Source organism: Scomber japonicus, chromosome 6, assembly GCF_027409825.1.
Source record: "Scomber japonicus isolate fScoJap1 chromosome 6, fScoJap1.pri, whole genome shotgun sequence".
Lineage (NCBI taxonomy): Eukaryota > Metazoa > Chordata > Actinopteri > Scombriformes > Scombridae > Scomber > Scomber japonicus.
Genome location: NC_070583.1, coordinates 17,900,065 through 17,918,956, shown reverse-complemented (window position 1 = coordinate 17,918,956; position 18,892 = coordinate 17,900,065). Strand labels below are relative to the sequence as shown.

The window sequence follows — 18,892 nt, the reverse complement described above, 5'->3', positions numbered from 1 at the left end:
AAAGAGTGTTATGCATAATTAATCCATGCTACACACACATATTTCTCAAGCCCACACACACACATACTCTGGAGAATTTAACTAACGCTTTTATTTTTGCACTTATGGTGTCTTTTTTTTTAGTTTTTTTTTTATTATTATTCAAAGTTGATGTCTTGTTTTAATGTTAAAGCAAAAGATGAAATAAAAAAATCTAGTGAGATGTGGCCAAAAGTATGTGAACATTACACCTGTAGATGTTGAGCCTGTCTTCCCTGGGCATCCTATTCAACCACAAGAGGTCAGTCACTGATGATAAGTTATAATGTCCGACTCGCACTTGATAAAGCCTTTAAATAAAAACAACTCAAGGATGTATTTGTAAATCTAACCACAAGCAAAACTCTACACTAAAAGCTCTAGCCTCTATATGTTGTTGCCACCTGCTCCTCCTCTATAGACGGATTAAATAGTGAAATCCATACAGCAGCTTTCACCTTCCTGCTATTCACAGAGTTATTGCGTGTTACGTCTTTTACTCAATTGGTATCTTCTGCACCATGAGTGTTTTGAGCCTGAGGCTGACTGACAGTTGAGTAATGCTGTTTAGGACGTGGCGAGCAGCCTCGCAGAGACAAGCAGGCTAATAGCTGCTGATATTCAGACACTTATAATAGAGGGCGAATCCCCCTGTTGCTCTTTGGACTATTTATAGCATCCCGGAGAGGCGGCTAAATGGATTTGGGCAGTATTTGATGACACACATACAGACACCCAGATACGCACTGAGGAAAGAAACCCCCTCACCAGTGATGAGGAGTGTTATCTTCACCTTTCAGATACAGTTCATACAGCTGAGCATTGTTCAAAGAACCTTATTAAAAAAAAACAAGAAAAACACTATAGAAGACAAATGTGTTTTTTTTTCTACTGCTCTAAAAAGTTAATATAAATATGACACTAATAGAAGTAGACAAAAAAGTAGACACACTCTTGTTTTCTTGCTACATGCAGCAGCACATCAATTTATCTTGTGTTGTCAAATGTGTTGCAATGATTTTAAATCCAAGGAGCTCCTTCAGTTTTAAACTATTTCTACTTAAAGGGGCATTACATCAATTTAGCATAGCACTTTCATGACTTTGGGGATTTGTGAGAGTCAGATTTTAAAACAATTCAATATTAATGTAGCAGAGGCTGAGATATCCTGATTTTTAGCTCCTGTGGGTCATGGTTCAACACACTCACACACACTTAAGGTCAGTGGACTATTAGTAAGCTGAGAAGTCTTGGTCGAGCCTCCAGTGTCCTCACAGGCTTTTAAAAGCATTGCTGTCAGATGTGGAAACACTGTCAAACTCACTGTGATGAATGGATCTCATCTGAATACACACACATTTACATACACACTTCTAACTGATGAATTAGTGTCCGGCGCAGCGCAGTCGCTGATGTCTATTTCAGGTTGTGGATACAATTTCTTCATCTAATTCTTCTTGTCAAGAGTGCGGCTGTTGTAGCATGTGCTGCTGGCATGACTGGTGAACCCGAGAGAGACAAAAAGAGGGTAGGAGAGAGAGAGAGAGAGAGAGAGAGAGAGAGAGAGATGTTTGAAGGGTGTTTGTGATGTTGTGAAAAAAGGAAGAGAGTTGGAACGAGAGACTGAGAGGAAGAGGGAGAAACAGAGATGACATAAAAGATAGATAGAGGACAAACAGATGCCAAAAACAAGACTCTGTCCAGCTGAGTGGGTGACTGAAAGCTGGAAGCAGTTCTGAACTCTTGTTAACCGACAGCTGCGGAGTGACGGAGAGCTTCGCTGTTAAGAAGCAGCTGCTGATATAAAGTGAAAAAAAACAACAGAGCAGCAGCAATGACATAGACAGACAACACGTCACACTTCAGGGCCACATGACGGGACAACAGGCGAACTAAAGAGATGATTTATGAGCTCAATACATTCTTTTACCGACCTTAATGAGCTTGGACATGACATATAGTTGAAAGAGAATTTATAGAGGCGTTTTATTACTTTTATTATTCAGCGTTTGCTTTTTGTTCACCCACCAAGCGTATGCTCTTGTAAAACACCATCACACCTCTTGTGTTTACACTGCTGCACGTTGTAATGTCACCTTTTAAATTTAGATAATCACAGTTTAGAAAAGGGCAGCATGTGCTTTTAAAAATCTACTGAAGCCAGCAAGGGCCAACATGTAAACTAGTTATTAGAGTTTATAATTTGTTGCTCAATGTAGTTTAATGCTATTATAATTAGTGGCAGATACAATACAAATGTAATAAATGTAGATAAAATATTCACTAAATGGGCTATAGTTTGTGTATGTTAGGCCACTTTGCAGTATTTGTCCCTAAACATTGAAGCCAATGTGGAAATTCTTTCAGACAGCCTCGAAAAATATAAAGTCAATACATTTTTCTCAATAAATTACTAATTATATAGTTATATTCCTTATAATATGTCTAATTTTCAAGACTACTTTTCCATGAAAAAGATATTAGCCTTTTGCAAAGATTGATGTATCGCAATCATGTTGCAGAAAATTAAGATTTTCAGCTTAAAATGACTGACAAGCGAGCAAACAAACTCAATTATAACCTGTGATGCTCAGATCTGTCACCTATTAATTATGCTCATATACGTATAAATTGTAATAGAAAATGAGTTGTTCTGGAAACGTAGTGCTGGCTGAATTATGCTTTCTGTTAACATAACGAGAACATGTTGTTAAAAATATATATTTGGCAAATTGCAGTCATGTTGATAATACTGTATGTGTAAGTGAAATGTTACTTTTTGTTTCACCAAAATATCTAAAAAATATCAAGTTTTTACGGTTACATTTAGATACTAGCAGATTGTGTTCTCAATAACACAAATAATATTTTAAAAAATGCAGTGACTTGAAGCACAGCATGTTTATCAATATTTAGGTCTCAATCTTTCACAAGCTTTAAACAAAGTGCTTTTGTTGCCAAAACCTAAACACACACAGAGGACTCAGGATGTTAACCCAGGTCTCTGCAGTCTTGCATTTATTTCCATATAAAAATGAAGCACTTCATTGATCTGAGAAAAACTTCATCCAGGCAGGGATGTTTGCTCACACAATATAATTAGGAAAACAATTTAGTTATAAGTATGTGAACACAGCTTGTTAAATACACCATGTCTCAGTTTTGGTTTACCATTGTGTGTTTTTTTATTCTAATATTCACTCTTTCCAGGCAGCACATAAAAATGAGCGATCTTGAGATAAAACACCCCGGAGACCTCCCGTACTGTGTTTATGTGTAATGTGGTGAAGCATCACCTACTTACTGCATCAATATTGTATTCATATTGGCAGTAAAAACATGCTCTCGCCACGGTTATTGTTGCATTACGGTGTTTCAAAGTGAGCTGTGGAGCAGGAGCTGCGTCCCTTGTGAGATCAGCTGTAAATGGCCTGCGGTTTCGCTGTGGTATTATTCTGAGGCTATTTTTGGCAACGGCCGGCCTGCTCCGGCCTTTATTCAGACTGAACACTGCAGCAGCACTTTGACATTGTTTAGCTGTAATGACAACAATGCTTAATGGCAAACACACACACACACACACACACAAATACACACTACCATTTACACACACTGACTGAAGTCTGGTCATTTTCCTGGCCGCTCCCTTCAGCCACTTCCTGCGGCCATTTCCTGTGACCTTTCACCCCTTGCACGAACACCTGTTTCCTACTTCCTGTTATTGCCTCTCTCCACAGGAAGTTCACCATAAATGTCAGGAAAACATGGAGTCTGGCCCGCTTAATGTCAGATGAAGAAGAGATGGGTGTGTAAGACTAAATGTTGATGGAAAGATAATAATAATAATTCAGTTTCAGCCAAAATATGAATAGTTTAACAATCTATCAGACAGCCATGTTTAAATTTGGGCATTTTGCAACTTAATTATGGTATTAATTAGTTTAATTAGCATATATTCAGCTCATTGACTTTATATAAATATGGACACTTCCTGCCACTATACAAAAATGAAGCCAAAATACCTCCTTTCTGGGAGTGGCCAACTTGCTTGTGTGACGTCATTTGGAGCCAGAGTCTCAGCGACTGTCACAACTGTCAATCATGACGCCACCCTTTTTATTTAATCAAATAACTAATTAAAAATGAACTTATCAGTAAATCAAGCACTTGGACAAACATCAGTGTGATAAGAACAACCTAAAATGACAGAAATCATCTTTGTGAAAAGCTTATTTGATGTGAACTTTGATTTTCGATTTTTTTAGTTTGGGTCATGTCCCATCTGCTAACATACAGGGGGCGGGATTTATGACCCTTTACAGCCAGTCACCAGGGGGCGTTTGAGATGTTTTGGCTTCACTTTTGGGAGAGCTGTCATGACGTCCTTATTTATATCGTCAATGATTCAGCTGCTGGATACATCTGTTATTTCAATTGATGAAAGTTTGCTAAAAAAAATTAAACAACTAAAAAAAAGGATTCAATCTATTAAAAAGTCAACAAAAGAGATGGAACCAATCCTTATGAGTGAATTAATGAACGCATGCATGAATGAATGAGACTTTTTATTGGGGCTGAGAGACTTTATTTAATTTAATGAGTTTAAATTCACACAACAGTTACATAAATCTGAAAGCAGCAGCCAAACTAATGAGCTCTGACAATACGTCTATTGTATTCTGTTGATTTGTAATCAGGGTTTTTACACTCCTCAGTAGTCTCTTTTACAGTATGTTGCTTTCTTGGCTTCTTACATAACGTTTTATCTTTTTTTTCCCGTCAGTAATCTACAGTCTCTGTTTTTGTGCTGACATAGCAGAATAATACACACACACACACTCCCCTCTGTCTCCTATCTGATCCAAAACACTGATGATTGAGTGCGTGCATTACAATATCTTGGCGGTAAGTCAGAGTTCACTGCTCTGTTTAACGCAAATGAAGTGGAATTCAGATGTGATGTCTTGTAGTGTCCATCTTGCTGTCTGTCCTCCTTCCCTTCTGTTTAGTCTATTATTTTTCCTTCTTCCCTTCTTTCTTTTTTCCCCCCGTTGTTTTGTTTTATTTATTTAAGACATCTGTGTGAAGAGAAATGAAGAGAAAAAGTTAGCAGGTGTGATAAACACGCAGGGAGAGATTTATGTTTGAAATGTTTGTTTCAGCAGGAGAGAGGGAAAGGACAGAAGGTAATAAAAGGTGAGCAAAAGGGAAGAAGAAGGAAGAATATTGTATTATGTAACAGATTATTTGACAATTTTCAACTCTCGAAAATTTCACAAAATCTCTCCCAGATAGCCAATCACATCTGTATACTCTGCATCTGCTTGTTCCAAGACTTCGCTTCAGGCTCCAGCGCATGACGTATATTCACTAAAAACTAAATTCATATCCAGATTTTTTATTGCTGCACTTATACCGTGCACTAAATGGAAATATCCAGGATGCATCGAACGTCAACGCACAGTCAGACATGTTTGGTATCTTTGGAAACTTCGGGGCCCTCCATGAAAGTTTTGTGGGTTTGAACCAATCTTGGCTGCACGTCATGCATGTAATGATGGAGCCATGCAGCGGAGTGTCGAGCCGTGCAAAGGAAATATATACAATGTTTTAATGGTAACTGATCTAGAGCCTGATGTGACAAATTAAGTTTCACTTACACATCAGGAACATTATAATTCTCCAATCAGTTGTATTTTTGAGCAGTGTAGATGGTTTACAACGCCTATTTAATCATATCTGTAACTGATGTATAAGCAGCTCACATTTTATAATCATATAACATCTAACTACATATTTTATAAGTATATAAAATATGTTGATAGATAAGGCAAGGCAAAAGTATTTACATAGCACATTTCATTAACAAGGCAATTCAAAGTGCTTTACATAAAACATAAAATGCATCAAGACAGGATATAAAAGCAACACAGGGCAAAATGAAAAATACATTTAGATATGATTAAAAGTGTTAAATTGGAAATAGAATTAAGCTAAAATTGAGTTGGACAGATAAAAACAGGAGAATAAAAAGTTACAGTGCAATATAAGATATTAACACTAAAATTATCATATAATAAAAAGCTGTCTCAAACAGAAAGATAAAATGATGTTTCTTTTCTTTGTTTTTCTTTTAATTATATCTATTAATTAGTTAGTCATTTATTTGTAAATTCATCTGCACTCTCATGAGCAAACTCCATTGATGAAGCCCATGAGATGCAGCTAAAAGCTCAGGGAGAAATCTTCTTGAGTTATGTTCGAGGTTAAAAAAAAGTTGTTATTTTTTCACCACATACACAATTTCAAACCCACCTGTGAATGTTTAGCAAGTGTGTATAAGTAGTTTTTAAATACTTTATAATACAATATGAGCTTTGTTTAATGCTCATAATCATTACATATTAAATATGATTACAGCTGCGTTACACTGTTATCAATCATTCATTATATGCTCATATAACAGCTATTGATGCTTTGTAGTTTTAATTGATGACATATGCATGACTAAAAAAACTTACTGAATTATACAGTTTTATTAACCCTTTATTAAGTGTTTATGTTACTGCTTATAAATGCCAAATAGGGGGTGTTGTTATCCCTATATTTGCACTTAAATTATATTCATGGAAGAAAATGATATGCGGTAAAATGATCGAATTCATGTTCTGTGTGTGCGAGTGTGTGTGTGTGTGTGTGTGTGTGTGTGTGTGTGTGTGCGTGTGTGTGTATCTACACTATTATGATGACAAGTTTAATGCTCTCAGGAGAAAATCTGTTCGGCAGACTACTGCAGCATCGCAGGATGAGAAGCAACAAAAAGGACATAAAAAACTAGCCTTAACTCTTCCCATGTGTGTGTTGCTGTGTGTAAACAGTTTAATATTATGTATGTAAGTGTGTGTTCATGTGTGGGTCATTTGCATAGTGGAAGCAAAATATCCTAAAATCCTTGTTAAGCCGAGAAATCTTTGCATGTGTGCAAGTTAGAGCACTGTGTATGCGTGTGTGTGTGTGTGTGTGTGTGTGTGTGTGTGTGTGTGTTCATCGTTTATATTATGTCACCTGACTGTCAGTCACGGTACCCCAGCTTTTCTGTTCTCCAGTTATTTATAACTCCAGGGGGGTTTCTGCGCTCCTGCACGGGCCAGAGAATGAAAGGAGAAAGACGATGGGGAGGGATGGAAAAAAAAGGAGGGATGACACAGACGGATGGAGATAGACAGGGTGATGAGGGACAAATGGAGAGAGAGAGAGAGAGAGAGAGAGAGGGAGGTGACTAAGCCTATGGATCAGGAGGAGGCAGATTAAACTAAAGTCCCCCTGCTTAAGACTTCAAAGTTCAAACTCCAGCAGCCTCAACAGTTGTCCTCTGTCCTCAACTCACTGTGTGTCTGTTTGTGTCCGTGTAGGTGTGCACGTACACCCCGGGGTGCATGCGTCTGTTGTTTGGTGTATTTATTTGTTTATGTGCATACTTATGTAGGATTGGAGACACATTATTCAAATGACAATGGCTGATATTGTGAATCCAGGTTTATATTTGGGTGTGTGCATGCATGTATATGCATGTCTGTGTGTGTGTGTGTGTGTGTGTGTGTGTGTGTGTGTGTGTGTGTGTGCGTGTACGTGTGTGCGTGTGCGTGTGTGTGTGTGTTTGCATCGGCCTCCAATGATAGCAGACACTGACAGACGGCCTTGTGACCTGGAAGGAACGCCACACAGTTTGGATGAGAGGACGGACGATGATTACTGCTGTGACAGCCATGATATAGTGAGAGACAGAGGATGAAGGGAAGAACAGAATGTAAAGATGGAGGGATGAAGGAGCAATAAAAGACGGAAAGAGAAGGGAGGACACAACAAGCAGTTAATGTCGCACAGGTCTAGTTAGTTTAATAGTTCAAAATACAGTATTTTACATGAATGGGATTAAACCATTGTGCTCCTTTTTGATGGAATAAAAGGGATGAATACATATAAATGATTGTAAATGGAAGAGCAGATTTTTATAAAATAAAATTTGATTGACACAAATGTGCACAGATAATTTAAAAGTTGAGTACAGGCTACTTAAAAATAATCTCAATAATCATGCAAGTTAAATGTGTTCATGGAATTTTTAAATATATATATCTAAATGTGAGGATGCACAAGCAAAAGTCTCAAAAGAAAACAACAATTCAACCCTGGTTTAATCCCATAGTTACTGTATGTTAGTACTTTTTTCTATATTTTAGCTCATGGCAGCCATATTTTTAACTAATCTGACAGCAAACAGGCAGCCTTAACATTTCAGTTTCAGAGTTTGTTTTAGAGGACAGATGTTTCAGAGAAAACTCTGCAGAGTGTTTAATTAAACTGAATCATCTCTTTGAGTCTTGCTATTAATTATTCAACAACTGCATTTCGTTTTTCTGTTTATCGCATAATGTCTTCACAGATTAAAACAGTTTAAGCTTTGAGTGAAAGGAAGGAAAGATTTTTTTTTATGCTCAGATTTTTTGACTCAGAAAAAAGAGAATACAGACAAGTCAGAAGAAAGAGAGGAGGGAAAAACCAGAGAGGCAGTGAGCTGAAGCTGAGAGTTAATACATCTGCGTATCAAGGTTTCAAGGTTAAACCCTCTTAAACTACTACGCCATGCTGTGTGTGTTTGTGTGTGTGTGCATGTGTCATATGCTACTTTCAGAGACCCTTCTCAGACTAAACACGAGAGTACGGTTTGTCCAACTGGGGACAAAAGCTTCATTCTCAATTGGTAAAAGCTGACTCTTGTGGTCAGTGGTTAACATTAGGGTTAAGCAAGTAGTGGTTATGGTGTGTGTGTGTGTGTGTGTGTGTGTGTGTGTGTGTGTGTGTGTGTGTGTGTGTGTGTGTGTGTGTGTGTGTGTGTGTGTGTGTGTGTCTGTGTGTGTGTCTGTGCCTGCTGTCATGGTTGTGAACAGCCTTGTTTGTTAAATGAGACATTGTTGTCATGTCTCCATACTTAGGTGACCTCAACACCCTGTTAGCTCACTCGTCTATGCAACATATGCACACACACACACACACACACAGACCAATATGCAGATACATGTATACACACACACTCTCACAGATTTACACAATGATTTATATACTTTGTTTGATGAAGCATTTGCACCCATCATCCTCTCTGTAAGTCTGTTGAGAACAACAGGTTGGCAACTCTCGCTGTCGTGGATTGATTGAGAAACACAGACTTCACTCGCAGCATTTACATCTTTTTGTTCTTTTATCTCCTCTTTTCCGTTGTGACTGTTGCCGCTCAGCATAACTAACAATGAAAAATGAGCACATGAGGTTTGAGGCAACGTAGGTGAGCAGGGGGAGGGATCCTTACTCAATCGGTGTCAATCAGCACTGAAATCACACTGTTGTCAGGGTCGTTTGTCTCATAGAGTTATAATAAGCACTGGGACTTAAAGGATATCGGATATTTTCATTGCTTTGATGTGGCTGACTATCTGATTTGAAACACATGTTGGGTTCAAACAAATCATTTGGCCTTTTATTGAACGTCAGATATAGTTTTGTTTCATGACCACAGATCCCAAAAAACTTAAATTCTTCCTTATGTGGTAGCGAAAGATATGCCAGTATCAAATTGTCATGGTTATCTGTGGCCATGGTTATTGTGATAATTCTCCATTTTTTCTGAAATACTATTATATGGCAAACTTACTTCATACCTTAAGCGTCTTGGATTTAATCAAACTGAACAGTAAAATGTACATTTGAGTCCTGCACCCTGCAAATTAACTACCTCAAACACTTAAAACACCACCAATAAAAATAGGTTGCTTTATTTAAAGTTGAAGCACAGCTGACTCTCTCTGACTCTCTCTGTTAGATTCTCTGCATGCACAATGTTGTGAAATAAACCAAAAAAATCCATCACACCGTTGATCACTTGTACCACACCAACCACAGCTGCATTTCAGGAGGCTAATGTTAGCGTAGCAGGACGTGGCCACAGCAGCTCGAGCTTTACAGACAGTTCCTGCGGTCCTGCTGTGTCTCTGTTTGCCTCGTTAAAAAAAACACTTTCTAGAGATTTATCCAAATAAAACTGCTAATAAATACACGAGAGCCGCAGCGTGTTCCTCTGAAAATGGCAATAATCATGGTTAATGACGGTAATGGAAATGGTTGGTGGTAATATAACCATCAGACTGTTTCTTTTTATTGTAATAACAGTATACCAGCACATCCCTAGCAGCAGCAGCTTTATGCTTGATTGTTTAATCCTGTTTTTTTTCTGTAAATGAATCCTCTATTTATTCTTTCCTTCTACTGAGTTAGAGAAGACGGGTTGCACATAATATATAATAGCATGTATAATAATAAACATGCATTGAATAAAAATAATTGATTAGTAGTGTGATTCTCCTGGGTCAATTTTGACTGGTTTGACTGTTAATAAAGCATAAAATATTATCACTCAGTTCTGTGTTAGACCTTTGTAGCCAATTTCATTATGGTGAATAAGCCTAATTTAAATGACATTATACCTCATTTTTGTTTAAAAAAAATCAGAAATTATGAATTATTTTAACTAAATTTGTTGATGGATGATGAATTGCTCTATCTCAAATTCTAGTCAAGATACCGTTTTTTTTCCCCCCTCAAATATTTGAATGGCAGCACATAATCACACCAAACCAGACTGGGTCAAAATAAATTAAATTCAATGAAAGTAGTGATGATTGTACCTGCAAAGAATGTAGTATGGGACCATCCATGTGATTTTCAGGCAATTAGATTAAATAAATTCGCATTTCTGACGTAAAAAACATTTGTTTAAACAATCAAATCTGAACAACAGGAAGTTTAAAATAGACATTCTTGAAGATTTATTAAGACAAGAGTGAGAGCCGCCTTTGCATACTGGAGGGAGGTTGTTGTAGTTGTAGGAATTCAACTTTTACTCATAGGTGATGATGATGATGGTGGTGGCTGGGATCAGAGCTGTATTTTCAATTTGAATTGGCTTATTTTAAAGGTTGATCCTGACTCCTCCAAAGTAATTCTTGACATTTATACACACTGAAAACATTTCTAACCCAATAAATTGCCAGTTAAACCTCCAAATTTGTGGGCTGCAATCATCTAAATGCTGTTTGAGGCTTTTCCAACAGAAATGTCATTGGCCTCTATTTGTTATAAACACAGCAAAAAGCTTAAAGATAGTTTACTCAAAGTATTAACTGTTAGTACTTTTGACTTTATTTGGCTTCCATAAATCTCCAAACACTCAAATCCTGAACTTGCTCCAAGTTGTCCAAGTCGCCCCCACTCTGCTGTTGCTGACATTGATTCAGACTTATCTGCTAAGCCGGCATCTTCCCATCCCTGCTCCTTCACACTGTTTTGCCTGAGTGTATTCATGAACAGGAGATTGGCTTTCACCTTTGACCCTTCGCCCAGCAGCTGCAGCAACAGGACGTTCTAGTCAGCACCTGGATGGATGCCAAAGCCCTCCTCTCTCTCTCTTTCTCTCTCTCTTTCTCCTGTCCTCTCTGGAAAAGTTTCTTCCCAATAGATATGAAGCTGTTTCAGGAGGAAAAAAATGAAAAAAATGGAGGAAACTGAAAACTTAAACCAGAGCAGTTGAGAGGGGGGGAGTAAAGAAAAATGAAAGAGCCGTCACTGTAGGAGCGCCTGCCTGCATGCTGCCAACTGTCACATAATCTTCTTCTTCTTTGTGGCAGCTCTGCAGAAAGGTGCTGGGAGCCGAGAGGATTGCGGGTAGGTAGGAGGCGAGCCGAACCAACAATCGTCAGCTAAAAAAAATTATAAAAAGGGATGAAGATGATGATTTTAACATTAAAACGGCCTTCAGATTGAGAATGGATTGTGTGTGTGTGTGTGTGTGTGTGTGTGTGTGTGTGTGTGTGTTTGAAGGCGTATGTGTATGTGTGTGCGTGTATGACCTTGTAAGAAGAGGTTCGGTTTATTGAACAGAGAGAATAGCAAGCAAGAAAAAAAAAAGATAAGGAAAAAGAAGAAATGAAAGATTTAAATGGACAGGAAGGCTGCAGCAGTCTGCATTATGAAACACCAGATGAGCAGAGAGACACAAAGAAAAAAAAAGGTCTAAATCCTGTAAATATGCAAACATGAGATGGAAGGAGAGAAGAAAAAACTAGTATGGAAAGAAAAGAAAAGAGAGGAACGTGAAGAAAGATGGAACAGGCGGAGGAGTGGTGGAGGCAAATAGAGAACCTCATTAGCACAGAATCACTTGGATATAAAGATGGTAGATATGATCATTAGCGCCAGGAGGGGATCAGACATCGGCATACGCCACTGTTTATCCTCCTACTTCTACACCAGCACTGTATGTGTGTGTGTTTGTGCCCGAGAGTGTTTTGAGCGCAGAGGATGAAAGGGTTCATGGGTAAAAAATATTTTTCAGCTCCCCCTCCTTCAGCTGCCTGTCACTTTTTTCTTTTATCCCTCAGCTGCATTTTTCTACCCCCCCGCTGCCGCTGCCGCCGCTCATCTTCTCACCGCAGAAAACAACCATACTGAAAATGTTGCCACTCAAACAGAAAAAAAACTGTGCTAGATTTTTTTTTTTAATGCAAAATTAGACTTTTGAATGATAAACAAGATGGTGGATGTTATCATCAATACGTCAAGCAATCAGGTTACGTCTGCAGTTTGCAGCTCCCGCAGTGAGCCGTATATGGACGTTACCACATCCATCATGATCTGTTTGCTTATTGATATCCTCTGCCTGTTCCATCACTCGTTAGACCTGTCAATTTAAAAAAAACAAAAAAAACAAAATATCGGCAAGGTTGTCGATGTTCAAGCAGGCGTCATTATGCAGGTACGGTTATTATAGCTTCCATTATCATTAATTCATTACAGGCCATGTTCCTGTAAACTATCCCGTATGCTGATATCATCATTATTAAATGTGAGGAAGGCAATCAAGAGCTCATATTTAAACAGAATGCAAAGTGCTTCACTGTAAAGGATAAAATGAAATAAAATATAAAATATTATTTTACATACTGCTCATCCTCTAGAGCAGGGGTATCAAAACCATCCTACTAAGTGGTAACCAATTTGACCCACGTCTTGATAACTTGTATGAAAATTGCTGAAAAGTAATTCAAGGTTTTCAATAAAAATGAAAAAATAAGCTATTGTTGCTTATTTTCACTCGCCATTCACAGTTGAAGCTTCTGATCTTCCAACTTGAGATAATTCAGATTTGAAGGACACATTTTTCCTCAGTGGGCTTGGACACATGTTATCAATATATCAGGGTAACCATGGTATTTATTATATTAAAGTTATGAATAGATATTATATATATTATGCATTGGTTTTACTGGTCTGGCCCACTTGAGATCAAGTATGTGGCCTCTGAGCTAAAATTAGTTTGACAACCCTGCCCTAGACATTTGGCGAGAGACGAATATACATTTAAAAAAGTAGAAATTAAAAAAGTAAATTTAAAGATTAAAAACAATAAATCTGAAATAATATTAGGTGTATAATTGCACATTTCATTGGCATTTTTAGAGATCTCATTGCAGACTGAAAAAACAATAAAATCACACATGCTGTTAGGGTCAAGTGATGATATCATACTGTATTTGTTTTAACTTCTCTCCATATTAATGAATTACATCAGTTATTAAAGGTGTCGCTTTACAAATATGGTTAACCGTTCGGTCTACACATAACAGTTGAACATAGTCCGGATGTTTGTCATGTGATCAGACACATCAGTATCAGAAGCATTCTTATTCATATTGTGAAAATTAGAGGGTTTTAGTATAAAAGATAAATTGAACAAAGAGCCAATCACAAGCGCTGAACAGAAAATAGTCATTGAGCCACAGCAGTGTTCACACTTTGTTAGCACTCTGCTCTTCTCATTAATCTGTACAGGACAGCAGATTGTGGCAGCGCCTCTGATGGCAGCGGGATGTAAACAGACGTGTTGAAGGAGCCTCACTGTGTACATGCTTCACAGTAACAACCCACCAAATTATAAGAAAAGAAAAAAAAAGATGAATGAACAAAAAGAAAGAAAAAAAACAACCTCCCCCCACCCACCTACTTCGCGCCCTGCCTCTTGCTAATTTCTCTATTTCTATGTAAATTCATCTGATGCCTCACCGGAAAGCTGCAGCTAGCGGAGAGAGGGAGAGAGCAGTGGAATGCAGCGTGGCAACAAGCTACTGCATCAAGGCCGCAGCCATCGCTGTGCAGATGTTGTTCGGCTTAAATCTGCAGCAAACAGAAAGAGGGAGGGAGGGAGGGAGGAAGGGATGAAGGAGAGGGTGAGACGGTAATTGCAGTGGCCTTCGTGTTTTTCCATTTTATTATTAATTGATGCCTCTCTCTCTTTCTATGTTTGGATTTTTCTTTTTCTCTTCCTTTCATCTCATCATGTCTCTGCAGAGGAGAGAAAGAAAAAAAAACAAGTAAAAAGTGCATCTCTACCTCGTCTCTCAGTTTGCTGAATCGATCACCCCCTCCCCTTCGTTCTCTGTCTCTTTCATTATATCGTCCCTCTTTTCTTTATCAAGGCCAGGTCTTTCTTTTTTTTTAATCCTCTTCAGCTCTCCCTCCTCCTGTTTTCTCCAGCCCACACTATCTTCTATTCCTGCTCTCAATATGAATATTTGTCATTCAGGCAGACAGATAGCGGCGGTTACTTTTGTCTAGAGTTTGCTCTGCAGTGAGCGAGATCAGTGCGAAGAGGAAAAGGTGTGACACTCGTACACACACACTTTTATTTGCTTGGTGGCTAATCTGCAGCAGAAGTCAGTAATATCTCCTTGTTTGTGAAAGACAAAAAAAACAACATTTTGTTTGCACTGAAGAGCAAAGAAGCAGATTTTGCTCTGACAGGTTGCTGCAGATTCAGTGTTGATAGATTCTCTCACCTTTCAGTGAAGTGATGCTTTCATTTTGCATTGAGGTCAGTGCTGCTAAAGAGAGAGTAGCCATGCATCACTCAATGCCTGTGTTAGTGAACCCTTCATACACCAGAGTCATTCAGACCTGATCAGGTCTGTGTGATCCTGATATTGACAGAATTATAAAATTTTTAGAATTAGATATTTATGGTGGTGACCGTTCTGAAGAGAGTAAGTGGTGTCTGATGAGATTTTGAAAAAAAAAAAAACTAAGAGGTATCACGATTTGTGGATGTTTTAGACTTAATTCAGGTATTTAAAAATCCCTCATTAGAGAGCTGGATTAAATTAACATTTATAAATAAGTATTAGTCAATCAGTGTTTCATTAATTCATCAAAAATGAATTCTTCTCAAATATGACTATTAACTTATTTTCATTGTAAACTGAACATCTTCAAATTTCAGACAGTTCATCAGATAAAACCAAATAACTTGAAGACATCAACCACCATCAATGAATGATAATGTCAGATTTATCAATATAACAAGATATTTTTCATTTTCATTAAGAAGAAGAATTAGTTACTGTTCTAATTGCATGGTGATGTGAATTAAATATTGTATCAGAATCACTTTGGATTAATGGCCTCTAAGAAGTGAACTGTGGATCAAATCTCTATAAAATAAAGCAACAAAAAAAGCTAAAGTGCCTCATGTTGATTTATTGACCAATAAGTCAATATTATGTAAAAGAAAATGTCATATTATGTTATATAGTATATATAATAACTGTAACACAATGTTTGAACATGGAAATAACATGAAATACAGTGTGCTGTGTTTGTTTGGACATGCTGAGTGCTGAGTGTGTGCGTGTGTGTGTGTGTGTGTGTGTGTGTGTGTGTGTCATCACCTCATTCTCTTTCACTACCCTTTGAATGCTGGAGCTGTGTTTCCATGGCAACGCTGACCCCTGGGAGTCAATGTTATTTTTTTTCACACAACTAGCCTCTTTAGAATTCCTCCCTCTTCCTCTCTCTCTCTCTCTCTCTCTCTCTCTCTCTCTCTCTCTCTCTCTCTCCTCTCTCTCTCTCCTCTCTCTCATATCCATCCTTTCCTCCCACTCCATTTACCTCTCCCTACCTCTTCGTCTCCTATACTTATGACCAATTCGCACTTTGTCTCTTCTCTTACATTATATACCAAGCAATTGAAAAAAAGAAAAGAAAAACCAGTCTCTTTATTTGTTGTGTTCAGGTGGTAGAGATGCTGTCGTGCAGTGCTTCATGTTATATGTCTGATCTCAGCTCTCTTCCTCCTTTAGGACACTGCTGACACACACACGCATATACACTACATCAGAAACTCTCTCCATCTTACTCTCTCTGTATACAAACATCTCCTCTTTAGCTTTTTTTTTCTTGTCTCCTATTCTTCCCTGGGACACCTCTGAACAGCACTTCCCTTTCAGCACTGACCTTGCCTTTAATGTCTACTTTCGAGCTGAATGATGTGTACGTTACGTGCGCACAATTCTCCTTCATGTCCTTGTTGCACTGCAGATTTTTGAATTCAAAACGCGTTTGTTGTCATGCACATTTAACTGTAACATCACAGATGTGACATTACCCTCTTTTGTCTCTCCCTCTGTTTAATATACACACTGTAGAAAACATCTTTAACACTGACTTGTACATCCTTGCAGAAAGGTTCAAAAAACCCTTTTAGTCTTTTGCCGCTCCTTTTGTTGTTTTTCTTTGTACATCTATCTGTAAGATAAAATCATTAGTTCATTAGTATTTTACAGTATAAAGTACTTTACTGTTAGAATTTTGCTGATTTTTTCCAGCAATTTCTCTGTTCATTTCTCTGTTGTATTTGTCTGTTTGAAATGATGCACAGGTGCTGCTAAAGTTGATTTTCTGTGATTATAATATGAGAATATACAGATCAAAAAAATATGAACTTTGTTTCTCTTCTGTTCCTCCGATGCAGGCCAAGCTGATTGTCCCCAACAGCACAGCAGGGCTGATCATCGGTAAAGGTGGTGCTACAGTCAAGGCGGTGATGGAGCAGTCCGGGGCGTGGGTCCAGCTATCCCAGAAGCCAGAGGGCATCAACCTGCAGGAGCGTGTGGTCACCATCAGCGGTGAGCCAGAGCAGAACCGCAAAGCTGTAGAGATCATCGTCCAGAAGATCCAGGAGGACCCTCAGAGCTCCTCTTGCCTCAACATCTCCTATTCCAACATCACAGGGCCCGTCGCTAACTCCAACCCCACCGGCTCCCCATACGCCAACTCCACAGAGGTCATGCCGGCAGCCGCAGCAGCTGCAGCGGCCACAGCATCCTCTCTGCTCGGCCAGGCCGGCCTAGCTGGAGTTGGAGCCTTCCCGACCACCATGTCCAGCCTGTCTGGCAACGACCTGCTCGCCATCACCTCCGCCCTCAACACTCTGGCCAGCTATGGCTACAACACCAACTCCCTGGGCCTGGGGCTGAACCCCGCCGCAGCCTCAGGAGTGCTAGCTGCTGTAGCAGCTAATGCTAACCCCGCAGCAGCCGCCGCAGCTAACTTATTAGCATCCTACGCCAGCGATGCATCCACCAGCGCAGCTCACCCAGCAGCCGGTCTTGGAGGCTTCTCCCTCGGATCCCTGGCTGCTGCTACGGGGGCCACCAACGGCTACTTAAGTGCTGCATCACCACTGGTGGCGTCATCACTACTGGCCACAGAGAAGCTAGCAGAAGGAGCGAAGGAAGTGGTTGAGATCGCCGTGCCAGAAAACCTAGTGGGAGCCATCTTGGGGAAAGGCGGGAAGACGCTAGTGGAGTACCAGGAGCTGACTGGCGCCAGGATCCAGATCTCCAAGAAAGGCGAGTTCATCCCGGGTACTCGGAACAGGAAGGTGACCATCACGGGTTCCCAGGCCGCCACGCAGGCTGCACAGTACCTGATCAGTCAGCGAATCACCTACGAGCAGGGGGTACGCGCTACCAACCCACAGAAGGTGGGCTAAACCTGACAGCCAATGAGAAACGAGGAGGAAAAGAGGGAAAAATAAGAGTGGGGGCTTGGGGGAGGAGTATGAAAAAAAAAGTGAGAATGGAAAAAAAAAAAGGAGGGGAGAGCAAGAATGTCGGAAGGAATCGTCCGCGCCGTTTTCTTCTGCGTGTTTTCAGTATTCTCTATTTTAAAAAAAAAAATGTTTTGACGCGAAGCAAAAATGTGCTGAGAAGACGAGGAGGGAGAGGAGCGAGTTATCACGCTGAAAAACCAAGAAAAAAAAATGTGTAAAATGTAAATAAGGTTTTATTACTTAACGTCTTGACCTTTTGGGATTTTTTATTCTTTTTGTTTTCTTGTTTGTTTTTTTCTGTTTGTTTTTTGTTTTGTTAGTAAATTAAGCTGTTTGTTCGTTTGTGTATTGTGTGGACAAAGCTGAATGCCATGTAGACAGGCCGACTGCCTGAGAGGCTACAGGAAGTAAGGGTGGGGGGGGCGTGGCGGGCAGGAGGGAGGGAGGGAAGGGCATCGGCGAAGGGGGGAAGGGTTGGTGTTTACAGGGTACAACCCTCCAACCCCCAACCCCCAAAAAATTATGAAAACAACCCTTACCCCTCCCTCTCCCTCCCTGCAGCCTACACCCATCACCCTCCCCATAGGGTTTTTTGTTTTTCTTACAGTTTTGATATGCCCCTCGCCACCCCCTCCTTTCCCCCCAAAAGTCCCCGCCTCACTACTTACCCCCTTGCCCTGCCCCCCCCTCCCTTTTACAAGGGTTTTATAATGAGCAAGACTGCAAACTTTAGCCCAGTGTGTGAGCGAAGAAATGTCTGCGACTCTCTCTAACACCTTTTATTATTCTGCCGCCGCCGATGACCTCACTCGTCCCCCCACTTTCTGGGTGAAGTGACATTGGAGAGGAGTGCAGGTTGGAGAGAATCAGATGGTGCGT

General features: G+C 39.5%; 1 protein-coding gene across 2 annotated transcripts in view; it reads left to right on the top strand.

The window, feature by feature from the left end:
* Positions 1–17,953, top strand: part of nova2 (NOVA alternative splicing regulator 2) — an 83,135-nt gene extending 65,182 nt beyond the window's left edge. For both annotated transcript variants that reach the window (XM_053321225.1, XM_053321224.1), the window contains one exon: positions 16,931–17,953. In XM_053321225.1, coding sequence (XP_053177200.1) covers positions 16,931–17,953 — 1,023 coding nt within the window. The remainder of the gene's footprint in view (positions 1–16,930) is intronic.
* The last annotated feature ends 939 nt before the right edge of the window (positions 17,954–18,892 follow it).